General features: G+C 55.5%; 6 protein-coding genes across 6 annotated transcripts; 2 read left to right on the forward strand and 4 right to left on the reverse strand.

The window, feature by feature from the left end:
• Positions 1-1,435: 1,435 nt before the first annotated feature.
• HER10_EVM0001174 (GDSL-like Lipase/Acylhydrolase) lies at positions 1,436-2,510 on the forward strand (the record flags this gene model as incomplete). Its single annotated transcript, XM_035470930.1, has 4 exons — positions 1,436-1,537; positions 1,609-1,702; positions 1,779-1,903; positions 1,965-2,510. The coding sequence occupies exons 1-4, from the start codon at positions 1,532-1,534 to the stop codon at positions 2,508-2,510; spliced, it is 771 nt and encodes a 256-aa protein (XP_035327579.1). The 5' UTR covers positions 1,436-1,531.
• Positions 2,351-4,500, reverse strand: HER10_EVM0006781 (major facilitator superfamily transporter). The gene is made up of 3 exons (XM_035476357.1): positions 3,267-4,500; positions 2,787-3,215; positions 2,351-2,730 (listed from the first exon to the last, which is right to left on the reverse strand). The coding sequence occupies exons 1-3, from the start codon at positions 4,383-4,385 to the stop codon at positions 2,707-2,709; spliced, it is 1,572 nt and encodes a 523-aa protein (XP_035328127.1). The 5' UTR covers positions 4,386-4,500; the 3' UTR covers positions 2,351-2,706.
• Positions 4,501-6,364: 1,864 nt separating this feature from the next.
• On the forward strand, positions 6,365-8,013 carry HER10_EVM0002166 (amidohydrolase; the record flags this gene model as incomplete). The annotated part of the gene is made up of 2 exons (XM_035471891.1): positions 6,365-6,933; positions 6,989-8,013. Exons 1-2 carry the CDS (start codon positions 6,540-6,542, stop codon positions 8,011-8,013), a joined length of 1,419 nt encoding a protein of 472 aa, XP_035327665.1. The 5' UTR covers positions 6,365-6,539.
• Positions 8,014-8,515: 502 nt separating this feature from the next.
• HER10_EVM0011039 (uncharacterized protein) lies at positions 8,516-10,769 on the reverse strand. The gene has a single exon (XM_035480481.1). It carries the CDS (start codon positions 10,437-10,439, stop codon positions 8,790-8,792), a length of 1,650 nt encoding a protein of 549 aa, XP_035328488.1. The 5' UTR covers positions 10,440-10,769; the 3' UTR covers positions 8,516-8,789.
• Positions 10,770-11,086: 317 nt separating this feature from the next.
• On the reverse strand, positions 11,087-16,086 carry HER10_EVM0004299 (putative universal stress protein family). The gene is made up of 3 exons (XM_035473948.1): positions 13,826-16,086; positions 12,128-12,509; positions 11,087-12,042 (listed from the first exon to the last, which is right to left on the reverse strand). The coding sequence occupies exons 1-3, from the start codon at positions 14,419-14,421 to the stop codon at positions 11,353-11,355; spliced, it is 1,668 nt and encodes a 555-aa protein (XP_035327881.1). The 5' UTR covers positions 14,422-16,086; the 3' UTR covers positions 11,087-11,352.
• A 4,837-nt stretch (positions 16,087-20,923) lies between these two features.
• On the reverse strand, positions 20,924-23,286 carry HER10_EVM0005866 (eukaryotic translation initiation factor 3 subunit L). The gene is made up of 3 exons (XM_035475469.1): positions 22,695-23,286; positions 21,565-22,605; positions 20,924-21,486 (listed from the first exon to the last, which is right to left on the reverse strand). The coding sequence occupies exons 1-3, from the start codon at positions 23,004-23,006 to the stop codon at positions 21,403-21,405; spliced, it is 1,437 nt and encodes a 478-aa protein (XP_035328033.1). The 5' UTR covers positions 23,007-23,286; the 3' UTR covers positions 20,924-21,402.
• Between the last annotated feature and the right edge of the window lie 600 nt (positions 23,287-23,886).

The raw sequence follows: 23,886 nt of genomic DNA on the forward strand, positions 1-23,886 counted from the left end.
CTTCAGGAATCGGATCACCTCCCACCCGCGTGGCAGCCCTACCGACAACACCAGTCTAATGACAAACACTCCATGTCCCGGCTCCCGACTCCCGTGTGCCCCAAGCTCGATGAAGATCCCCGCGCGCGTGAGGAGAAAAAAGAGAGGCACAGACAAAGATTATCATGTAATGACTTGCAGCTCGGACGTTTAGGTCCAGACTATTGGAAGCTAGCGCGCTCGCCTTATTGGCAGCCCTAAAGCCTCGTGCCTGCGCGAAGTTTTGGGTTGAAGATCATTCTCTGGTAATCTTCTTGCTCCCGTGGAACAGCCATCGACGATTTTCATTCCCCGTTCGTGCCTAGGAATCGGCGCCTCGATGATCTAGAGCTTGAATTGATGCTCACTTCTTTGGAGGCTCCGAGGGTGAGGCCAAGGAGTTGAACATCACGTTCTGCAGTATGAGATGTGGTCTCAACAGTCTTCGCCCATTTCGAGCAGAAGCAGAAATTCCGGAGTTGGAGAATTTCTGCTCCTTTTGCCAGACACTCGATTGCGTTTCCGGTTCCCCGGCCTACTTGCGGGATTCTGAGCTTGGCAAATTTAGAAACGGCTTTAATTCCGACATGTTGGGTCCACCGCCAGCTTTCTCCTGTCTAAGAAATGTGATTAGAGCCAATTGTCCTATTTGGACCTTCGCGGCGACGCCACATTCCCAGTGGCCCGGCAGGCAAAGGGATGACCAGTTCAACTTACTAATAATTACCCCAGCCTAGCCCAGAAGGCCCAAGAACGCTTTTCCCCTGAAACTTGGGCGATTCTAGACATGAGTGAAGGGTGGTACTCGCATTTTCTGCTTTCGCGTGGTCGGTTAGATTGTAAGGGAACTAGACAAGTCCAAGCGTGGATAGTCACAATGAATGGCGACGGAGATATCTCGCATCCATACGGAGTGCTGCTCACAAAAAGCTTGGCTCGAGTGGGCGGATCAAGACCGGGCTTGATCTCGGCTTCGGCCCCACGCTTCGGAGCCTCCCCCGAATCTCAGGGAGAAATTGCTCCGCTACCCGGGTGCTCAAGGTAAGGCAAGCCGTGCATTGCACGTCACTTGGTGGCGTTCTACAGGTTGCGTAAAAGCCTTCCAGATTGCTGGACATCCAATTGATGCAGCGTGGCTAGAATCTTTACTCCTTCGACTCAAACTTCATATCCATTGTGATACCTTAGTACCCCTCGTCGTTGAACTGAAAGCAATGAGGAAATCGCAACCAGGTACAAGGTAGTGTTTGCTATGAGGACAAATACCTCTGTGCACCGGGATAAACAAACAGAAAAGGCAAACAGAATCAAGCCAATCATAATGAACAGATATGAGATTCCACCCCACAAACCTTGAGCGCTTTAATCGGGCAGTTTTCGGCATCTTAGTAGCATCACCTCCTCACCTAAGCTCAGCGTCTGCTTCAAGTGACGAAATCCTCACAGCGGCTGATATCTGTCCTTGTTCCCTCTCTCTCAACAGCTCCCGTCTACTGGCTCCTGGCACTTCAATATGCCGGCAAGTTCTCACCACGGTGCTCATCTCTCACTCTCGGTTCCCGCCATGCTAACATGATCTCACTCACACAGCCCTACAATCAAGTCGTCCTCTTTGGAGACTCGCTATTCCAACTATCTTGCACGCCTCAAGATGGCTTCTCCTTTCAGGCCGCTCTCCAAGACCGTAAGATAACCTCTCATGGTCCACCACCGATCTTTTAGGCTAGCAAGTAATCCGATGCTGAACAAATGACGAGTAGTCTGTATGAGGCGTCTCGATGTCATCAATAGAGGCTTCTCAGGCTACAACACGACCAATGCTCTAGGAGTTCTCTCAGACCTCTTCTCACCACCTTCGGCAACAACGCCCAAGATAGACTATATTGTGCGTCCAGACAGTCACCAAAAGCTCTTCCATATGTCCTATCGGCTGACCTCCTATCCAGCTTATCCTCCTCGGCGCCAATGACGCCTGCCTTCCAATCCCCACAAACAGCCAGCAAATCCCCCTAGACCAATACAAGCACAACCTCAAGGCCATCCTCACCCACCCCACCATCCGCGCCCACAGCCCCAAGATCCTGCTCGTGAACCCCCCTCCTCTCGACGAGATCCGCATGCTGGAACGCGATCTCGAAAAGGGCCACGGCCAGGCGTCGCGCAGCGCGGCCGTGAGCAAGGCGTACTCGGACGCGGCGCTCGCCGTGGCATCCGAGGTGACCGGTGTCGTGCCGATCGACCTCTATGGCGCTGTCATGCGGCGGGCCGAGCAGATGACGATTGGGTTCAGCCGGAGTAGTCTCCCGCTTGGGAGCCCGGGAGGTGAGCGGGGTGGGCTGGAAGTTTTAGTCCCGGATGGGCTGCATTTGGGGGGTGGAGGGTATAGAGTGCTTTTTGAGTTGGTGAAGCCTCATATTGGGCCGTTTGACGAGTCGAGAGAGGATTACCGGCATCCGGATTGGAAGATCCTGAACCCTGGGAGTCTTGGTTGAAGTGATAGAGAATGCAGTGGTACCTGAAGAGGATCTGCGAGTGGAATTCTCTGATAGAACTTAAACATTAAGACGTTATCATTAGACTATGTTTAATCCGGCTTCGAAATGTTCATCCACTGCACCCAACAACTTCTCGCGAACCATCCGAACATTAGACTCCCTCAGTCATGAGCATCTCGATATTTATCCTCGCTCAAAGAACATATCGGAACATGGGCTACACTTAGTTAGCAAATCACTCAAAGACCGGCCCCATACAACGGGCATACTCACATTCGCTTTATCCGTCACGTCCTCGAACCCAAGCACCTCGCCCTCCCTCTGCATTTCCTTGACCTCCTCCTCAGACTTACCCTCCAGCATCCGATCGCGCTTCTTATTCTCCAACACATATATGAAACGCAGGATCTGGTTCAGGACTAGGTTGAGAATAAACCCGCACAGCATGGCCACGATGCCGCTGTGGTACGCGGGCGCCTCGGTGCTCTTGAAGAACTGCGGGCCGGCAATCTGCCCGACGCAGTAGCACACAAAGACCCAGCCCGAGGCGACGGAGCGCTTCGTGCTGCCGGCGATGTTGGTCGAGAGCAGGCCGAGGATGACCATGAAGCCGACGGGGTAGGAGCCCAGCAGCCAGACGCCAACGAGGCGGCCCCATTTGTTGTCTGCGTGGAGCTGGTTGATGAGGCAGGTTCCGATGATCTAATTCAAGAGTCAGCGAAATATCAACGAGTAGGACCGGCCAGAGCATACCGGTGGGATCATGGCGACGGTTGCGACGTGCAGCCTCGAACTCTTAATCTTGCTGCTCAAGAACCCGGCCCCAAGCTGCGTGACAACCTGCACGGTAGAAAGCGGCAGGTTCATAAGCGTCGTGTTGAGCGGACTGAACCCAAGCCCCTGAATAATCAACGACCCAAACGCCAACCCTCCCGACGCAATCGCATTCACAAACGAAATCAGCCCCAAGATAATAACCGCCGGGTCCTTCGCCGCTTCAATAACCTGCGCCTTGACAAACGTCCTGCTCCGTCCCGTACCGGTCTGGTTCTCCGCCACGCGCTGCACGGCCACGATCTTCTCCCTCTCCGTCAACCACGTCACCTTTGCAGGCCCGTCCGGCACGAAAATCGTAAACACGACGCCCCAGACGACGGTCATGGCGCCGAGGATCAGGAAGATGTACTTCCACGGCGACAGCGAGCCCGTGATGTGCCCGATGCCGTACGCCAGCAAGGTCCCGACGAAGCTGCCAACGCCCAGGAACGAAACCCACAGCGCCGAGCGGCCGGCCTGCTCCTGTCTCGTCCACCACATGCCCGTGACGGCCACGAAGCCGGGCGAGATGGTCGCCTCCGTGACACCTAGCAGGAACCGAACCGACGCCAGCCCCGCAAAGGAGCTACACGCCGCGGTCGTCATGAGAATCATACCCCAGAGCACGATATTCACGCCCAGAAACTTGGCGACGGGGAACCTCTGCAGGACGGCGACGCCGGGGTACTCCGCGACAAGATACCCAAAGTAGAAGATGGAGCTGGCCCAGCTGTACTGCTGCCCGACGAGCTTGTTGTCCTTGATGATGCCGTAGACGGAGCTGTACCCCAAAGAAGTCTTGTCGATGAACTGCAGGGCGTAGGTGATGCAGAGGAAGGGGAGGATGCGCCTGTCGAGCTTGGCGAGGATGGAGCGGGACTCGGCGGGGTCGAGGGGCGCGGAGTCGAGGGCTGAGGCGGCGAGGGCGCCGGTCTCGTCGGTGATGTGGTGCTTTGAGGGGATGGCGTCTTCGTCCAGGGGGCCGGTGGTGGCGGGGACGATGTCCGTGGGGACCCGCTTCTCCGGGTCGGAGGCCGGGATTTCGGTGGGTGCCATTGCGGAGTGCCTTACACAGTACGGAGTAGGTGGAGTTTGTCAAAGACTAAAGAGGACTTGTGGGTGTACCGAGTCCCAGGTTCTTGGGTCGTCTTAATTTATTGGCACGAGGATCCGGAAAAGAAAGTTTTCTCCTCCTTTTTGAGGTTCTAGGGAGCCCACGACTTCTTTTATCAATGGAACGTTGAACGAAGGCCGCGGGTTAGAGTCATTGGAGCGTGTGGGTCTTGTTCATCGGAGTAGATCCGACCATCGGCAATTTCACGTTTGTTTTGCCAATCGTCTTATCTCGCTCGGGTGATTTCTTCCACTCACCAGCCCCTCATCTTCACGTAGTATCATGCCAGCGGCAGAATGGTTGCAGAATGGTTCATGTATCTGCTGACATGGATAAGGTCTCGTCGGACTTTGATCGCCCCTTTGCAGCTTGAGCCCCAACGTGAACTCAACTCATTCGAGTGGAAAACTGGTTCGCCAGCTTGCTGGAAAAGACTCACTTAATAACATGTGCCCTACGAGAAACACCTCAAGATGTGAGATGCTCGTCTTTCCCCAGCGGCCTTTCATCCGTGTCTGAGTCCTGGTTGTGATGCTTTCTTCCCTCGGAAAACTTGAACCTCTCCATACGGGGTGTCTAAAGCGCAACCGGCGCACACGACGGGACCAAGACAGCCGATAACACCGGGTCGATAAGAACAAGGGTCCGCCCAACGGGTAGCTATCTCCTGCGGGGAACAGCCGGCCTCCCCCTCCACTTCAAGATTCTGAAGAGTCGCCGCCTTTACCCGTCGCACCATGCCAGTGTGCACAACGATGCATAATCCCTCCCAACAGGCCAAATGAGGAAGCTCCCAAAAGACCAACACTGGTGAGCCAGGCGTTAGACGGCCAAGCGCCTTGGCAAGACGGTTGGTCTTGTCAGCCTCATCTCGAGAGGACTGCGTGTCTTTATCGTCGTCTTCATCCAGATACATTCACATTTGCTGATCAGCGAGCGCATCACTCATTCATCAAATCTCACGAAGAAAGGTCAGTGTACTCAGCATCGCTCAGGCAGGTCGATCTTCGAGGATATCTAACCACTTCTCTCAGGCCCCAACCACAACTAAAATGACCAAGCAAAAATCAACGCCAGTCCCCTCGCCCGCTGCGGGAGCGCAAGTAGATGAGGCATCGCAAACCTCGCAAGCTTCACAGCAGGCGCGGGTCGCGGAAACATCGCCAGCGGAGAGAATATTAGCGCTCCTCATGCCCCCTCCCTGGGCGCGCCGCCTCATCTTTGTCGCCCTCATCTTTTACATCACCCCGTTCCTGCTCACGCACTGGATCGAGACGTCGGCCAAGTTGATTAGGATGATACGGACGTTGACTGGAGAAAGATGATTATTGATTCCAAGGGAGAGAGAGGTGGGGTTAGGTTGCTGGGGTTCGTGGAAGCAGGTTGACAAGCTCTGCAGTCAGGAGGAGACTGCGCATTCATTCCGGTTGAAAAGAGGTTTCAAAACGTCAGGACTTTGAGATGGAAGGGTATTGGATCTGTCGATATTCAATGGAAGCAGAGTTATCTCAGTGTGAGCTTATCAGAAGAGCGTCGCCAACGTTCAAAGTCATCAGAGAGAGCCGCATGACCGTAGCGACACTCAGCCGTCTCAAGCATGCAGTGGAGCAGAGCTTACCAAATACGTTGGAAATAGCAAGACGTCTATCTTTGAGTGAGATCGCGCGACTCTCGCAGTAGCTTCCGTACACAAGCGCGGTCGTTCTCCTCTTCTTCCCTACCTGTTCTGAAGAAATGTGAAATGCGTTGCTTTATGCACGACCAGCTTCCAACCAAGCATAACGCAGCGAATACGCTAGCTGAAAGGGGCAACTTGCATCGCATAGCATCCGCGGCCTCGGTACAGATAACATCAATCGAAACCCGGCCGGTGGTCGGAGACACGCCGCCGCTCGGAACCGTCTCTTCAGACGGCCCTCACTACACAACCTCCTCTCGCCGGATCTCACTCACTCACCTACCTCACCCTCATCAGGAACAGTGCAGGTTCAACCCAGCTACGTCGCCTCTCACCCCAATCGAGGGGCACTTCAATCACCGGCTGAATCGACATCATACTCATCAGCTACCGTGAAACTCACATCAACTCTTTCAAAATGGATACGTCAGAAGACGACTTCGTCCTCGTCTCCCACGCAGACACCCATCCCACGTGCACATCAACCTCACCTTGCTCATTGATCCCAACCTCGTCCACCTCAACCTCACCCTCCTCATCAGTAGCACCACCACCACCACCACCTTTCCTCGATGAAATCTCCTCCATTGTAACAGACCTCGCCGACGCACTATGGCCCGTCAACAAAACCATCCACGATAACCCGGAACTCGGCTACCGCGAGTTCATCGCCCACGACACCCTAGTGGCCTTCATGCGCACCCAGCCAGGATGGAAGGTCACACCCTCAGCCTACGGCATGAAGACCACCTGGGTCGCCGTCTGGGAAAGCGGCGAAAAGGGACCCGTCGTGTCGTTCAATGCCGAGATGGGTCAGACCTCTCCCCCTCCTCCTCTTCCTTCTACCCAACTAACACCTCCCAACAGACTGCCTCCCAGGAATAGGCCACGCCTGCGGCCACAACCTAATAGCAACAGCCTCCCTAACAGCAGCCCTCGCAACCTCAACCCTCCTCGCCCGCCACGCCCTCCCCGGCAAGCTCATCCTCTACGGCACCCCCGCAGAAGAAGGCGGCGGCGGCAAAATCGCCCTCCTCAAAGCCGGCGCCTACAACCCCTCCACCTGCCCCGGCGCCGGCTCCCCCAACCGCGCGCCAGACATCAACCTCATCTCCCACCCGGGCATCGTCCCCTCCACAGCCCTGATGCGCACCTCGGCCTACACCTCCCTCCGCCTCGAATACTTCGGCCGCGAGGCCCACGCCGCGGCGAACCCGTGGCTCGGCATCAACGCGCTCGACGCGCTGGTGGTGGCGTACACTTCGATTTCCGTGCTTCGGCAGCAGACGCGGCCGGGGGACGTGATACAGTGTAACATCTCCGACGGCGGCGCACGGCCGAATATCATCCACGCGTACGCGGCGGCGAATTTCGTGGTGCGGTCGGATACCCAGCCGCGGCTCTCTGCGCTTTTGAAAAAGGTGCAGAGGTGCTTCGCTGCGGGGGCGGAGGCCACGGGGGCGACGTTGAAGGTTACGTTTACGGGGGCGTATAAGGATCATGTGCCGAATCGCGTGCTGGGGCGTTCGTATACGCGGTACTTTAATGCGTTGCTCGGTTCTGGCGGGGATGGAGATGGGGGAGACAACGACGCTCCGATCCCGACGGACGAGGATGTGGATGAGATTCGCGGGCGGACGATGGCGAGTACGGATCAGGGCGATATCAGCTACGCCATGCCCTCTCTCAGCGTCGGCTTCGCGATTCCACCCGGGAAGGGAGGGCAGGGCCCGCATAATCCGGAGTTTGCGGAGGCGGCGGGGACGAGGGTTGCGTTTGAGAGGAGTTTGCGGGTTGGAAAGGGGCTGACTGGTGTTGCGATTGATGTTTTGACTAAGGAGGGTATGGTGGACGAGGTGAAGGCTGCTTGGAGGAGGGATATGGGGATGTGATGGGGAGTGTTGTGTTGTTATGGAGGAGAGTAGAGGGGTAGATAGGTCTTGTGATGAATATATTGGACATACTGAGGTGGTTTGCAGATATATTCCTAGGTACGTATCTCTGAGTATTCACCTCAAATAAGCATATACCTCAACATCAGATCGTATCGCCCTCTAGCCTTTACACTTAGTCTAACGTCCCAATGATTCAACAACAAGTACATGGCCACATGGTCGAGACGTTCCGGGCTGTAGAGGCCCCGGTTGGGCCGTGAAGTCTCCGGTCTATTTCGGGGTCCATGTTCGAACCCTCGATCGGTCCATTCTTTTTCTCGTGTTTTACTTTTTTACTTTCCGAGATGATGTCTGATCCTCTGTTCACGATGAGATGAGTGAGATATGAGAGCAAGCTTTTGAGAAATCATCCTCGTATCATGGCGTATACGCATTTATCTACGCATACGTGTACATCTATCTACCTCCTGTCTTATATCATTCGGCCTCTTATTTGTCTAGAACTCATCACGAATCTGAAGTCGTGAAACCAAGCATCAGAACATCTTCAAGTATAAAACGATCAAGGTGAAAAAATCATGATTGTACAAGGTCCTAGTACATCCCAACCCGTAGGTATAATAAGACACGCCCAAAACTCCCCCATCATAGTCAAGACACCCCAATATCAAAACATATCTCATAGTCATACCAACTGCTTCTCTTCCTCCTTCCCTCCCATTCCTGGGTAGAGCTAGAGGGGCAGACAACCTCAGACCTTCAGACCGTCGTCCCTACATCCGCTTGGCACCCATCTCCTCTGCCCCAAACTCATCCCACTCCTCCCTCCCAATCCTCCTCGAAATCCACACCCCCAGCCCAGTGACACCACAACTCGCCAGAAACCACCCCTCAAACCACCAATCCACGAACCGCGGCTCCAGCGCGCCCGCCAACGCATCCCCCACCGCGCTGCCCATCTCCCGCGGCAAATTACTCCTCAGCAACAGAGCCGCCGAAATCACGTACACGGCCGTGATCTGCCCAATCATGAGCGCCAAGTTCGCCTGCGCCTGGTACAGCAGGCCCGGCATCCACTTGGAGAACAGGTGGAACGTCTGCAACACGCTGTTGGCGCTCGCCGCGAGCATGACGCCGCTCAGCAAAAAGCTAATCTGCCTCGCCCACGCAATCTGGTCCAGCGACGGGTCCCAGTGCCGCGCCAGCAAACCCAAAAACCGGTTAATCGGGTCCGAGGAGCTGAAGCTCGAGGAAGGGTAATACGCCCTCCGCAGCGTCGCCAGCGTCGTCGCCAGGATGCGGTAGAGGCAGTACAGCGAAAAGACGTAGTGCGGTACGGCGAGCACCTTCCCAATCGTCGTCGCCGCGCGCGCGTCCGCCGCCCGGCGCGAGCGCATCACCCCCAGCGAGGAGTGCAAGTTCGCCTCCATCGTCTCGAGGCCCGTAATCTCCAGCCGCAGCGCGCGCATCTCGGCCTCATCGCCGCCGCCCATACCCCTCACGGCGCCGAGCATCTTGCCCATGAACCCGCCGCCGCCGCCGGCCCCCGAAGTCGAAGACCCGCCCGACTGCGCCTCGGCCGCCTTCCGCTCCAGCGCCTGAAGCCGGTGTCGTTTCGTGAGGAGCATCTCGTTGGTGGCATCCAGCCCGGCCTCCTTTCTCGAAACGTCCGCCTCCGTAACGGGCCTCTTTCTCCGTTCCGACACCGCGCCGAGGGTATGCCACGGGCTCGACACCGCCGCGAACCCGCTCAGCATCGCCATCAGCGAGATCCCGATGACGCCGATCCTCTCCAGACAAGCGCGCAGCACCCCGCCGCCCGCCGTCGCCGTCTTGTCGAGCCCGACCAACCCGCCCAAGCTCCAAAACGCAAACACCCACCCCCCGAAAACGAGCATCTGCACAGCCCACGCGAACCTCGGTATCCTCCCCTTATTATTCCGCTGAAACTTCCACCCGGCACCCGAGACCACGCTCTGGATCTCCAGAAACGGAATAACACCCACAAGCAGCACGAGCAACGTCGGCACCGTAACCCGCAACCCGACCTCCCGCGCGCGCCTGCTCACCAAATCCGAAATCTCGCTCAGGATCAACTCGCCCAGCACCGTCGCCAGCGCAATCGTAACACTAAACACAGCGGCCGCGACGCGCCGCCGCGCGCTCTTCTGTCCGTGCTCGGCGTGGGCCTGGCGCAGGCTCGGCGGGGCGTGGGAGGGGAGGTAGTGGTCTTCCCCATCGTGGGCGTCGTGGACCCTGGCGAGTTTGGGGAAGATGGTCTGGTTCGCGAAGACGGCGACGGCGGCGAAGGTGAGGAGGAAGGGCAGCAGCGAGAAGAGCAGGCCGAGGGTCGACGGTGCGTTGGGGTCTACGGCGGCGCAAGCGGACTCGTCGCAGGAGGCGCTGGACCAGAACCAGGGCATCTTGTTGGTGGTGAAGGTATTGGTGGTGGTATCGTCAGTAGTGGGGCGTCGTCTGCGTTTGCGGGCGAGCAAAGGGACATGTGCGATATGTATCCGTAGCCGAGCAGAGCAAGATTCATCCTATGTCTGCTTCTCGATTGTTGAGTGGGATGAAAGCAGGTGTGGTAGAAGAGAAAACAGAACTGGTGTCCTTAGCGAGGAATTAGCATGGCTGTCTTCGACATTGTTTGGTATGTGATGGCTGGCTTCGGACAACCGTTACAGTGCGACGGCTGTGACGAGAAAGGAAGGGCGACATTGGATTCGTAACCTCTGTGTCGGACTTGGGGGGGCCCTCAGCCACACGACAACCTGGCCTCAGCTCTCCACTCTGAAGCTCCGGCGACTTTTTTTTTATAATTAAGCTCCAGCCACATGTCTTTGCGCCACACTTTGTACCTCCTGGTCAAACTTTGGAACCTCAAAAGTCTGGAACTTTGGAACTCGCCCGCCTTCGTCAAGAGCAGCCCCGCAAGATGCGACGGAGCGGCCAATGGACACCGGGCAAAGACTCACTCAAGACTCAGCAGCCCCTGGAACAACAGATGCTGTCACAAAAACATGTACGCCACATCATCAGAAGCTGTACGGATAATACCATAGAATTTCGGCCAATTTTTATCATTTCCATCTCTTGTGGGTATCAATCCACGGGCTCCATGCAGAGCACGAGGTGTTAACAACTACGCCGACTACCTAGACAACCCCCCCTTGACACTTCCCTCCGTCTTCGCACGCACACACCACAACTACGGGATATGTCGTCCCAGCAAACTGAAAATGCCCACGCTATCGACCAAACGCCGTCTAATTCCCACATATGCTAGTTCGTAACCCTCCCTGCCTCTCCATTCGAAGCTATGGGGCTGCTGTATCAGCTGTTGCTGCTGTGTCGCGAGGCTTTGGACTCCTCGTCTTCGTCATCATCTACCCCACTGGCGCTAGAGTCCAAACTCGACTTTCGTTGCTTAAGAGCTGCCGCCTCGTTGGCCTCCATCTTGTGGAGCTTATCCATCTGCGACGAGTTGATAAGCTGGTCGCCAGAGAACGTCTCGAACTCGTCCTCATCATCGTCATCTTCTTCATCGCTGTCACCCGCCGCACTAGGCGGGGCGGACGATCTACCCGTGCCCGCACTACTCGTTTGTGCGAGATTGGATGGCGCTGATTGGTGTCTCGGGTGCAGAAGAGCATTGAGGTCGACTGGCTTGATAGTCGGGTCAAATGCCGCAGGCAATCCTAGCGCTTTGGCGACTTGATGTGCCTCTTCGTCCGCCGTGTTGTGAACTTCCACTTCATACATGCTGCTTCTCTCGCTGTCGGCCTCGTGCTTTCCGCCTGTCGCTGACAGCATCCTGACATATGTCTGCCGTTCCGTATCGTTCTTTCTCTTATTCTTCTTCTTCTCCCGCTTCTCTGTCGGGCGGACGACGACAACAGGAACAGGCGAGTACTGCAAACAGTACTTTGAAAAGGAATTGCGCGTATTAACCAGGCCTTGGAGGCCGCCGAGCGACCGGCCCCTCGTGCCAACAATGAGCATGGCGGGCTGGTGAATTTGGATCTGGGACATGATAATGATTAGCACCTACTCCACTGCCGTGCACTGCCGTGCGCCAAGGCATGCCGCGTCACGTCTCTCTACTCACCAGTCGCTGGAATGTCGCATGAAGTTTTCCACTCGCGTACTCCAGTACAATACTGATGGCTCGGTTCAGGCCGTTGCGCTTCAGGATGCCATCCATGACCTTCTTCGCCTCTTCCTGGTATATCTTGTTCGTTTCGGCGGCTCGTAGCTCCTTCTCAATAACGCGCACACAGACGACCTCATCTCCGTCGTCGACTAGCTCGTCGAGTAGCCACTGCAACGCATAGTCGGAGTAAGCATGCTCGTCGACGCCGACCATGAAGGTGCGCGATCGTCGTTGCGCCTGGTACCCCCGGTGACGGACATTCAATGTCAGCGAGAGCGTGTTGTTCTTAGTCGCCTCGCCCAAAGGAAGGTTGTCGAATGCGACATGTGACTGGAACCTGTCAGGCAAAGAGGGTTGAGTTAGTGTCGCCATTAGGTAATGTTGTTTCGAGCAATTGGTAAACGAAGAGACGCAGAAGGGCGGATGAGATGAAGTGTGCTAAGAAAACTTTGGGATCTGGGGTTGAAGTGTGGAAAAGCGACGAGACCACTGGTCAGAGTCAAGAGGGGTGGAAATGAAAAAGGGTCGAGAAGTTGCGATTTGGTAAGAGGCAGCCGGGATCCAGGAAAAAGGACTGAGCGGAAATGCGACAATGACAGCTGCTTTCCCTCCTGTCAGGTCCTCCTGCGGGGGACGTCACGGTTGCGCCAGGCTAAGGGTGGCTGTGGAGGATGAGTCGATGAGCGCCCACCTCCGCCATTTCCCCTTCTCTTTGTGAACCTAAGAACACCCGTAAAGAAACAAGCTACAGGCGCTACAGCGGGGTAGTGGGGCAAAGACAAGTGACTCTAGCGAATAACAGTAACCAATGCGTCATCCAGAACCGGCAAGGTCGCCGTCAACGAAGTGTCGTGTGATCCTCCCGATGGCATATTGCAGCCCGATGAGTGAGGCAAGATATGGACCGTAACGCGACATGGAGTCAGAGTAAACATAGGCGTTTGCTGGAGTTGCCGCGGGAAGCTTGAAAAGTTCGTCTGACCTCAAGGTTGAAATGCTCCGGGGATGCCTGTTGGTGACAGTATATGCTCAGTGTAGTGACGCCGGCGGGATTATTCGGAAACTGGAAAATATGGGGTGCCATAACAGGTACGAAGCCGCCGCTGGCCGACTGGTCCGACCCCGCCATCCCGATTCTGACGCTGGAGTCGGCGCCCAGAGAGGGCTTCCTCAGTAGCGACGGCAATGCCCATGCATCCTAGGCGCAGACTGTCTTTGGGACGGAAGCTGAGAAGCGGAGTGGGGACCAAGACGGCTGCGGCCGACGAGTCGTTAATCCACGGGCGAGCGAAGCGGCCGGAACTGCGGCATGGCTGCGGAGAGGGTGGCCGTCGCATTGAACTCTTGATCCGAGGCTTCCGGACTAGTGGAGGACTGCAGAATCCACGCATGTAAGGCGAAACCAACGGCAGCATATAAGTAAGGTGGTCATTAAGCCACACTGCATCTGATCCAGGTACATCTGCCACCAACGTATTTACGTCGAGTTGACCCAGATACTATCTGTCCAGCTCCACGCCATCGGATACAGACACCGAACCAAAAAGCTTCACGACCAAAGCTGCCACTTGCAAACACTGGATTGTCAAGGGGTCACGAATATGGGGGCAATGAAATATGCCAAACGATACGAACGGGAAATGATACACTTACCTTTCAGGTGGAGGCGATGAGGCCCTTATGCGCTCCTTATTCGTCTTTTTCTGGTTGCCCTGCGGCAGCGACGGGTTCCGCAATGGTGCAAAGCTCAGCGACGCTATTGATGATCCTCTCGGCCTTCCTCCATACGATTCGGTCCGCGACGACTCGGCAGAGAAGCTTCCTGTTGCGCTTTCGAGGGGGGAAGGGCTGGCGATGCTCGAAAGTGTGGTTGCACGGCTCAATGGCTCTGCATCGTTGGCCTTGGCTTCCTCGTCTTTCTTTTGCGACTGCGCCTGCGACGAAGACTCGATGGAGAAGTAGTCCGTCTTTGTCTGGTCAGAGGGTTGTAACGGAGTCTTGGGCGAGACATCGGAATCGGGGCTTTGGACGTTGAGCATCGAACGAGGGGTTGGCCCAGACATGGTGTGCCGCCGTTCTGCCGTCGTCGTCGGTGTCGGCGTAGTCGTCGTTGTCTTGGGCTCCCACTGGAGTTCTGGAAAGTGAAGTCTCGGTGAAGATGGCGAAGAGTTGCCTTTGCTATTCTTCTTTTTCTTTTTGGTGCTTTGCGGAAGCAAGAATACGCTACGCCAATTTTCTGATGGTTTCATTGAAGACTGTACAGCTGCTGTGTAATCAATGTCAGCATGAGCGCAGCGGCAAAGCAGTCGTCCCGGCGGGGAGGAATTGGGCAGATGCGCTGGGTTGGACAGAGTCGCTCAAAGCCTCGGACGGGATATGTGCGACGAGCCTGTCTTGGAAGGGACGAAAAAGCAATGTGTAGAAGATCAAGAGGTGATTTGCGCCGAGGTGAGTGGCTGATGGTGGACTGACCACAGCGTCTGAAAATGGAAAGGAGCGTCTGTCGACTGATAGTTGGAACGTGGAGGTCGACCGGTGACAGTCAGGTCAGAGCGTCTTGTCGTCGAATATGCGTGGAGAGGTAGGTATGTAGGCGCAAGTGGTGAGGGTGACCTTATCGATGGAAATCGGATGAGCTCTTGTTCATGACAGGATTCGGCTCTGGGTACGTATGATGCTTAGTTGAGTTGTTTGAGGTTTGTGTGTTTCTTCATCGGTCGTTCCTGGAATCAAAGAGGGGATTGGCGAAAAAGCTGTTCCGACAAAATGATATGCGTGTCCAACAATGCCAAGGAAGTTATGTTTGCGGCCGCACGCCGTGGTCTTTGAAGAGACGGAGCTCTCTCTTATGGCGAGGAAGCACAGCGTAGGAGGCGGTTCCGCCAAGACCTGCGGGGCCTCACAAGGCACAGGGAAGCGCGAGGATGGTGGTTGTTGTTGGATGGGAAGCCGAAGAACGGGGTGTGGCGTAGACGGTAGCGCGACCGGTACGAGTCGAGGGTCGAGGGTCTAGAGTCTAAGTGATGACAGACCGGGTCGGTGAGCAGGTGATGTTGTTAGTTGACCAGGATGACAGCTGTTGCTGGCGCCGCTCAGGTGTGTGGAAAACGGGGCGGGAAAGCGGCCGGGGCAACAGAGCTGAGAGCTTGGCTAGCGAGTGGCAGCGGTAGAGGGAAAGCCGAGGAAGGACTTTATCTCGGTCTCTGACTCTCTGGACACGACGGCGGGCTTGAGGTGACTCGAGTAGGTAGGTAGAGAGCTACCTAACGGTAAGGCATCCGTGAGAAGTTGGTAGACCCGTTGCAGTCCAGGCGGCTGGATGCGGGGGTGGACAAAGTATATCCTTGAGACTGAGACTGGCGTGGAATGGGCAGAGAATGAGACAATGCAGCTGGAAAAGAAGCTCAGGAATGGGGTTGGAAAAGTCTGGGCATGCGTGGGCTGTGGCGGAACAAACAGACGGTATCGGTAGGTACTCTTGTCGATATTCGTAGCAGCAATTCGGAGAGTAGAGCAAGGTAGAAGAAGGAGGCTCGAGGTTGCGGAGGACTGGAGTGGTCTAAGTACGGTCTGGGCCTGGATGCGAGACGCTCCGCTTGTTGTGTTTGCTCTGTTCTTCCGTGTTCCAGACGTAGACGTCCTGGCAAGGCAGCTCTCGAGCTTGTGCAAATTCTCGAGAGGGTGACGGCGTGACGCACAGCTCCAGTGAGAGTTTTGGAGGGAGAAGAGCAGCAATGGGCACCAAAAACAGGGGTTGGCGATGGTTGATACCCTGGTCGGCCAGGGTCGTCTCGGCTGGGGGTTCTCTTTCGCGGTTGAGATGGTGGACGGTGGGCCAGGTAAATGCGCACACTTCAGGCGGAGAGGAGAGGCGAGGCACTTCGAGTCGAATCTGAGTCTTTCTGCTTTCACACCCACAGCTACGGAGTATGTACCTACGGATACAGCTGGACGGAAAGGTGGAGGAGGGGAGGAGAGGGGCTCGGGAAGCTGGTGCAATGCGGTGCAAGTGCGCAGGGATGAGATGGCTGGAGATTTCGAGTTTGTTTGATGCCGTTGGCCCAGGCCCAGAGAGAGTCGCGACTTGTGTGTGCACCGAGATTTGCCGGTGGGTTATGTACCCCTCCTCTCTCACTCTCACACTTACGGTCAACGTCTTCCTTCCTTTCACGTTTACTAGTGAGGTACCTTCCAGTTGCTCCTGCCTGTCTGGCCTGAGAAGATGTATACGTACTGAGGTACTTGAAATACAATAAAGGTTGATTTGCTACGATCGAGAGACGGGAATAGAAGGAGCTGATGGATGTAGGTACTTTAGACATGTTAGGCAGGAAGAAAGGTACTTTGGACGAATGGCAAAGAAGGCAGAGACGTGACTTCCTCGGCATGCCCATCTCACTCAGCTGAACCTTCCTCGGAAAAGGAGAGGGCAGGAGCTAGGGTCACCCACAGGCACCAGCTGCATCAGCGCTGCACCTGCTGCACTTGCTGCACCTGATGTCAACTCGATGGGTTACAGCTTCCATCCATCTTGGAAAGAGCCCCTGGTGCATCTTGTTCCTTCCCAGTTGCCAGGTTCCCCAGGCTGAGTCTCTAATAGCAGGTAGGAAAGTGCCAAACTGTCAAATTGCATGCCTTTTCCCTCATTCGCATCATCGCAAGCCTTAACAAGGTACCTTGTCTTAGTAATGCCACATGGACTTGCTCTTCTTCAACCATCAGGCGTCTGACGATTCCTTTGCTTCGTAATCAGACTGCGAGATTCACGTCCCCACGACAGGCTACAGATGCCTTGGACGGAATACGACAGCCTCAAGACCGCGGCCTCCGAGACTTCCTATCACTCCGTCTTCCAACACCAGCACAAGCACAAGCGCAAGCATCAGCACCACCAGACCCAAAATAACCCTGGGAACACCACCCCAAACCCGCCAAGACCACCCCAAGTACCGAGCCCAATCATCCTCTCCGCTCCACGGCGCCTCTAATGCCTGAGCTGGCTCTAATTACACATCAAGACATCCAGCTTCGCTTTCAAGCTTCTCGGCTCCCCTTTCCAAGCACCCGCCGTAACGCCCATCCCTACTAGCTGTCTTGACTCTTACACAGTACTCCGTAGGCTCCCTGTCTCCCAAGGTATGTCACTACGGCTTACTCTGTACAGTAGTCCCTATCCACCAGAGACTCTCCCTCCAATACCGTCCAGCACAAACTCAACGAGACAGACTCTGGATGACTCGCCTCTACGAATATCCCATCTTGAACAGACGAACTGGCCGCCGCCGCTGTTTGCGCCCTCTTGCCACATTACTGCTCGCCGTCTGCCCGTCCGTCGCTGTCATGACCTGCAGTAACACGACTTGACATTTCCTCTCGCTCGCAGCCGGTGGGTGTGCATCATCTGCGTCTAGACTTTCCATACACCATGATAGTCCTAACCAGACATTCTGACGTGCTATAGTCGGATGGAAAGCCAGACTTCTTATTCGACCAGCACTACCTACATACGTCTCGATCCCCTGCGGTGCCTGGCCTCGGGATCAGGGAGCAATTTTTTGGGAACGAAGTCTACGGCTGTACTCACTACCTCCTCCATACGCAAAGCTCATCATTGCCTCCGTCATGTTCAAATCATACCACGCCTCCGTGTCACAACCCTCTAAAAGTCCAAGAATCCCACCAACGGGGATGGCGCCAAACGATAGCTGAAGGTAATGCGCCAAGCTATCTAACACATCTGGCGGTGGTTTCCAAGTGTGCTCATCAATCCTCTCTATCAGCTCCGGCAGCAACATCCTACAAGTTCAGTCTGCAGATGCCCCGTCGATTACGGGTTGATTCGTACCAAGCAACGGAACCAAAAATCATACGCTTCCTTCATCGCCGTCGATGCACTCTCACGTCTGCCCAGCCGGCCCCCCGTGTGCTAAGACTGTAGCCTTCGCCGCCTTCACTCGACTCTTTGCAACTTCACCCCTCTCTCCCGCCCTCTCGGCCACTCGTCCACCTCCAACAAGCTCTTGGCAAACCACTAAGGCATGTCGGCCAATCTTGATTCTTGCCACGATTCCTGGCAAAAGCGAAAGAAGAGAATCAGAACAAGCATTCGAGTCGGTGTGCGCGCGGCGCTCCAAGCTGCTAACTCGCCTGCGAACCTTGCTTCTTCTCATTTCTTCTCGTTAATGAGATGGCATGCTTCGTCTCTGGGCCCCGGTCTGCGACTTGAGAATGATTCGACCCATCCAATTCAATCCACACTTCGTGCCCAACCAGGCGCCAAGCGATAGCCAAGCCAACCGTATCTCTTTGCCTTTCTTCCGCGACCTTTTCGTTTCTCGTCCACGTTTGTCAGATAGTCCAAATTATTAGTCCGACGCCTGGCTCGATCCCGTATTGGAAATGGGGACAGCGGCTCATTCCCGTAAACTCTCTTTCGGCGCTCAAATCTCTTGGCCAGGACCCATCAATGTCGCAGGAAGCCGTCTTGGTCGCAGGGATACAATTTGAGGGGTCGGCTAGACCACACTGCGGATACACGCTGCAGACGAGACAACGACGCAAGCCTTGGGAAGGAAATAGAGAACAAAAGGGGATGCACTCCCAAGACACCAAGCCGGCAGGCACAAGCGGTCGGGAAAAGAGGGAGCCCATGCCAAGGCGAAACGAAGACAATGTCCACTATTTTGCCTTTCCACGCCATTCGGCACCCATTGCAGGCTGCAATGATGCCATTCGCAGCCCATTCTCCCGCCCAGAATTCCGTCCCGATCTTCCGGTGTTGCTTTTGCGGTTTGGCCTTGAAATCGATAGTCTCTCCGCTCTTGTTCACGTATCCGTACCACTTCTCACCGACATGGTCCCCGCTGAAACAGGAATCGCCATATGCAACCTGCAGTCTCACCGAAGCAGACAGGCAAGGTCCCCTATCTGGCGCGAGCTGATGGACCAGCCAAATCACCATGTCAAGCCACGGGGCAGGCAGGGGAAGGCGTATGCTCGCTATCTATCAAATATCAACTCGTCAATGTTGCACGGCACGGAGGCCATGGACCATCTAGTAAGGTCGAAAACACGGCATGCTCCCGCTGACATCGCCGTCGGTCAACGGAGGAATCAACCGGAAATTCCGAGAGATAACGGCTTTCCAACAGCTCGCCAGAGGCAGCTCAATGTCCTGAATTTGTCGATGCGTCTCGATATCCTGCGTTGTCGCATGCCGATATTAACCTACATTGGATTGATTGTAAGGTCTGACAGGATCGCTTGCCTGCGGCAAATGCCAATGTCTTGCGACGGCACGCATGCCGCAATGAAACATGTCGTCCAGCACGGCGTCCTGCTTGCGTTGTGCAGCATCCCTATCTGACGTTCAACCGATACCAACCAGGCAGAGCGCCTCATGCCGGCCAAGCCCATTGAGCGTACACTTTGGCAACCTCATCGCAGAAACCCACGCAGAATTCCACGATTGCTTGCGTAAGTTCAAACGTAATGCTGCGTACTGACTGACATGCATGCCGATCGGCCTGCAATAACCGAGCTCCAAACGTTTGTCTTCCATGTTCTCTTGCCCGTTTGTCCCAGTATCCCAGTCACTGGTTCGGAGGTTGCTGCAAGACGGTCCAAAAAGACGACGTCAAGCGCGACTCGTGATCCCAACTACTCGCTGCTCCGGACTCACATCCGTACGACCCCAACAATCTTGGCAACCCTAGGACAGCCAGCATCACGCACCCACACCCGTACAAGCACGCACACAGGGCGAAGTCTGACTCGCAGAGGACACAACCAAGACACAAGAGCACAAGTTTAGGGCAGCTAGGGAGAAATAACGTGAGACACCGTCCAAGATTAAACGTCTAGCTCTAGTAGGTGGCACATGCTTGACTACCAGCCACTAGGAAAACGGGAATCAAGCTCCAGTTTCCTTGCGGACCATCCCGTCCCCGTCCCGACCGATAATTTCCCCGGTCTACCGACGCGGCTTCGGTACGGAGGTACTACCTAGATTGGACTGTACTCCCCGGCAGGCTCCGCTCAGAGTGCTTTTCATCACATCTGAGCATCATCGTTGAGGTATCCTTTCCTCGGGAGGGGAGGGGTATCTATCGGTCGCTTCAGTTTGATTGAGCAACCATATCTCGTTTTCGATGCGCGCCATGAGCCATGAGGCCTTCTCATGGCCTCATGCTTTTCACTTTCCGCCAGCACCGTGTCATCGACTACTGCCCTATCATGCCTCTGAGGCAAGTACTATAGTATGCTGCCCCAATCGCGTTTTGAAAAATTTACTCCACTTCGGCAAAGAGATTCCTCTCGATAGTGGTTTCCGCCGACCAGTTTTGTGCGGGCAACGTTGCAACCTTCCCCGGACAACCTGCCCTTGGCATACACCTTGTCCGGCTTCCTATCAGGTTTGACTCTCGCAAGCCTAGCGGGGAAGCGGACAGGTGCTGCAGGCGTATCGCGGGAAATATTGAAAATGATGATTATCAACTTTGCATATCCGCAGCGTCTCGATACTTGTCAAGAGAACCGGTGCATATTGAAGAGTTCTTGTTGCTGTCATCACTATATATATGCTAGGGAACCCTGCCTTTAACTACCGAGCGATGAACTGAGCGGTTCGGATCTCAATGACACTGGCTGACCTGACTCCCTTCAACGGGGAGAAGTCCTAGTAATTTGACTATGTTATTTGGGTCATCTGCTACCGACTTTGGGTCCGTTAGCACACGGGCTGCTGTCGCGAGTACACTGACCACGAAGAGCTTCAGATGGACGTTTGTACTTTGAATTCTAATTATTCCCCTTGGTTCACTTCATCCCGCCCAGCCAACCAGGTCCAGGTGTTCCAGGAAGCAAAGACGCCTGAACGCCATAACAATGCGAGCATCCCTCTATCGGGCCCTCCCATTTCTTCCCAAGTGCTTTTTTGGCCACTTCTCTCTGCCCTTTTGTCTTTTTCTCATCCTCGTCACACCCTCCGACCTCGAATCCACAGGTAACGTCAAGTGGATGAGGGTGGGAGTTTCCACCACCTCTCGTTGGCAGATTCCTGGTAACTACACGCATTCGCATATTGCCATTTTGCCAACATGCACACAAACACCCCCCGCCTGGTAGTTTGCTACCACCAGCCCGTTTCCTTTTGTCCTCCTCTCGGCCAGCTGGTTGTCCATTTTGCCTTGCTGGTTTTATAGGGCCCGAAGCGTATCCTTTACGATCGCTCAAGCGTACGTGCGGGACAGGTTGCGGAGGTACCAGTCGACCAGCTTGCGGCCAACCTTGGCTTCCGAGATGTGGATCAGATCCTATAGTGTAATGATTAGCATATTATTATGACAACAAGCAGCTCGTATTGGAAGCTGCAGTTTCTCGGAATTACTTACACCCTGCATAGCGTAGTCCAGGTCGCTGACGTTGATGAGGTCGCCGTCCAACAGGCTGGGGTGGTCGGTCCAGCGCAACTGCTTGGTGCGCTGCTTGTTGACGAGGAGCCAGGAGCGGAGCTCATCGGGCTTGACCTCGAGGAAGCCGGCCAGCTTGTTGAGGTCCATGGTGGTGTAGAGGCGGAGGTAGGACTTGACGGTGGGGCTCATCATGTTGATCTTGACCTCCTCCATGAAGACGGCGAGGTGGTGCTCGACGGGGTCGATGTTGGACTCAGGGTTCTCAAAGTCTGGGGGCACGGGGGAGATGAACTTGGGGCAGGCGGAGCGGAAGAGCTCCTCGAAGATGGGGAGGGACTCGGGGCCGCCGCGCTGGAGCTTGAGGAGCTGGTCGCCGTACTTCTCGCGGAGGGCGGAGTGGATGGTGTCGTCGAGGCGGGTGGGGTGGAAGGCGACGCAGATGGCGATGAGGGCGTACATCTGGTCGTTCTTCTTGGTGATGGAGTCGTACTGGGCGTTCTTTTGGAAGTTCTTTGTGCGGGAGACGTAGACGAGGATGTGGGAGAACATCTTGATGGCGTCGGCGTAGCGGTGCATCATCATGTAGGAGAAGCCGACGTAGTAGTAGGTGGTGAAGTGGGCGGCCATGACGCGGGCGAACATGGCCTTCTTGTTGAGCTCAATGTCGTCGAGGGTCTTGAGGGCGAGGCTGAAGTCGCCGAGGAGGCAGTGGACGCGGAGGAGGCCGATGATGGAGAAGTAGCCCAGCATGCGGTAGAGGTTCTTGGAGCCGTACTCGCCCGCGACGGCCATGGGGTCCTCGTTGCGGCGCATGGCGGCCAGCTGCTCGGTGATTTGGGAGCGCTGGATGAGGGAGTAGAGGACGTTGAGGACCGAGTAGCAGCCCCAGGTGTTTGGGTTCTCCTTGAGGACCTGCATCTCCTCCTCGTTGTTGCCCTGGCGGGCGATGCGCATGCGGTAGGACGAGAAGGAGTTGAACTGGTAGATGAACTCGTCGATGACGTCCCAGGCCCAGTAGTACTATTTGAAGACATGTTAGCTTCCCTGGTCCACGTGTGGTAATGCTATCGCGACGGCAAGGGACACGGTGCATGTCAGTGGAAGCTTACCGAGGGGGGCTCGAGGTCGACAGGACCCTCGCTGTTGAGGATGAAGTGGAACAGGCTGCAGTAGGAGTCGTAGCTCTGGAACTTGACCTCGAGGGGCGCGGAGAAGTCGAGGGGCTGGGCGGCGGCGGCGAGGCGCGACTGGATGTCGTCGGTCTGCTGGGCCATGGTCAGGGAGTTGACCTGCTCGAGGTCCTCGCCAATGTTGTCCTCATACTGGACCTGCTCCTTGTAGTCGTTGACGAGGGCCTCCTCCTCGACGTCGCTGTCGTCGTCGACGCGGACGGGCCGCTCTCCGTTTTGGTAGCCGCTCATGGTGGGTGGTGGATTTTTCGGTCAAGACTATTCCCACACGAAAGATGTGTTAGGAATAGAAATTGAAAAATAAGAAAAATTGACAAAGGGTTCCGAAAGAGGAAGGGCGCGCGAAAAGTTGGCGATGTCTTCAACCTTCGAAGGGGGGAGTTGGGAGGACAGATGGGCGGTCGGGTTCGGAGGGGGTTCGCTCGAGAGGTGTGGGGTTTTCGGGCGGACGAGTCGAAAATTTCCTTTTCGCTGGCTAATCCCGCGGGGGCTTTTGCTGAGGTTATCGCAGGCACCGTTTGGGTTTGGGAGAGAGGGGCCAGTGAATTTTTGGCGAGTTAGGGTTTGTTGCACCCTCGGTAGAACGATGTGTGGGGATGAAGCCGATGGCCAGCCGTGGGTTGTAGGTAACGGGGTCAATGCAACTATACGGCTGTAGAGGGGTTCTGGTGACCTTGTTTTTCTTTTTTTTCCACGGGCGATGCGTCGTTGGAGGGGTTGAATGTATTTTTTGGCGGGGTTAGTCCGCTGAGGTAATTCCAACGTTGCCTGTGCCTGCCCTGGAGGACATCCCCCCCCCCTTCCCCAAGAGACGAAGGAAGGAAAAGAGTTGCATAGACACACACGCTATACAACATTACTCATCACTGCGCCAGTTTGCTCAGTGCATCCACCTCATCTTCTTTGGGATAATATCAATCTCCCAATACACACTCAGTCTCAGGTAATACCAAGGACAAGAGTCAGAGTTACCATCGTGCCTGCAAAACTTCTTACAGCAGGGTGGCGAATCAGAGTCGTCTTTTTCGTCCTGCTTCTGACCTGAACTCCCAGTTTGGGTCGGCCTATTAGTCACAGACCAGGGCCATTTTAGTCGCCGAATCATCATCAT

This window comes from Colletotrichum scovillei (genome assembly GCF_011075155.1).
Source record: "Colletotrichum scovillei strain TJNH1 chromosome Unknown Contig00010, whole genome shotgun sequence".
In the NCBI taxonomy this organism is placed as follows: Eukaryota; Fungi; Ascomycota; class Sordariomycetes; order Glomerellales; family Glomerellaceae; genus Colletotrichum; species Colletotrichum scovillei.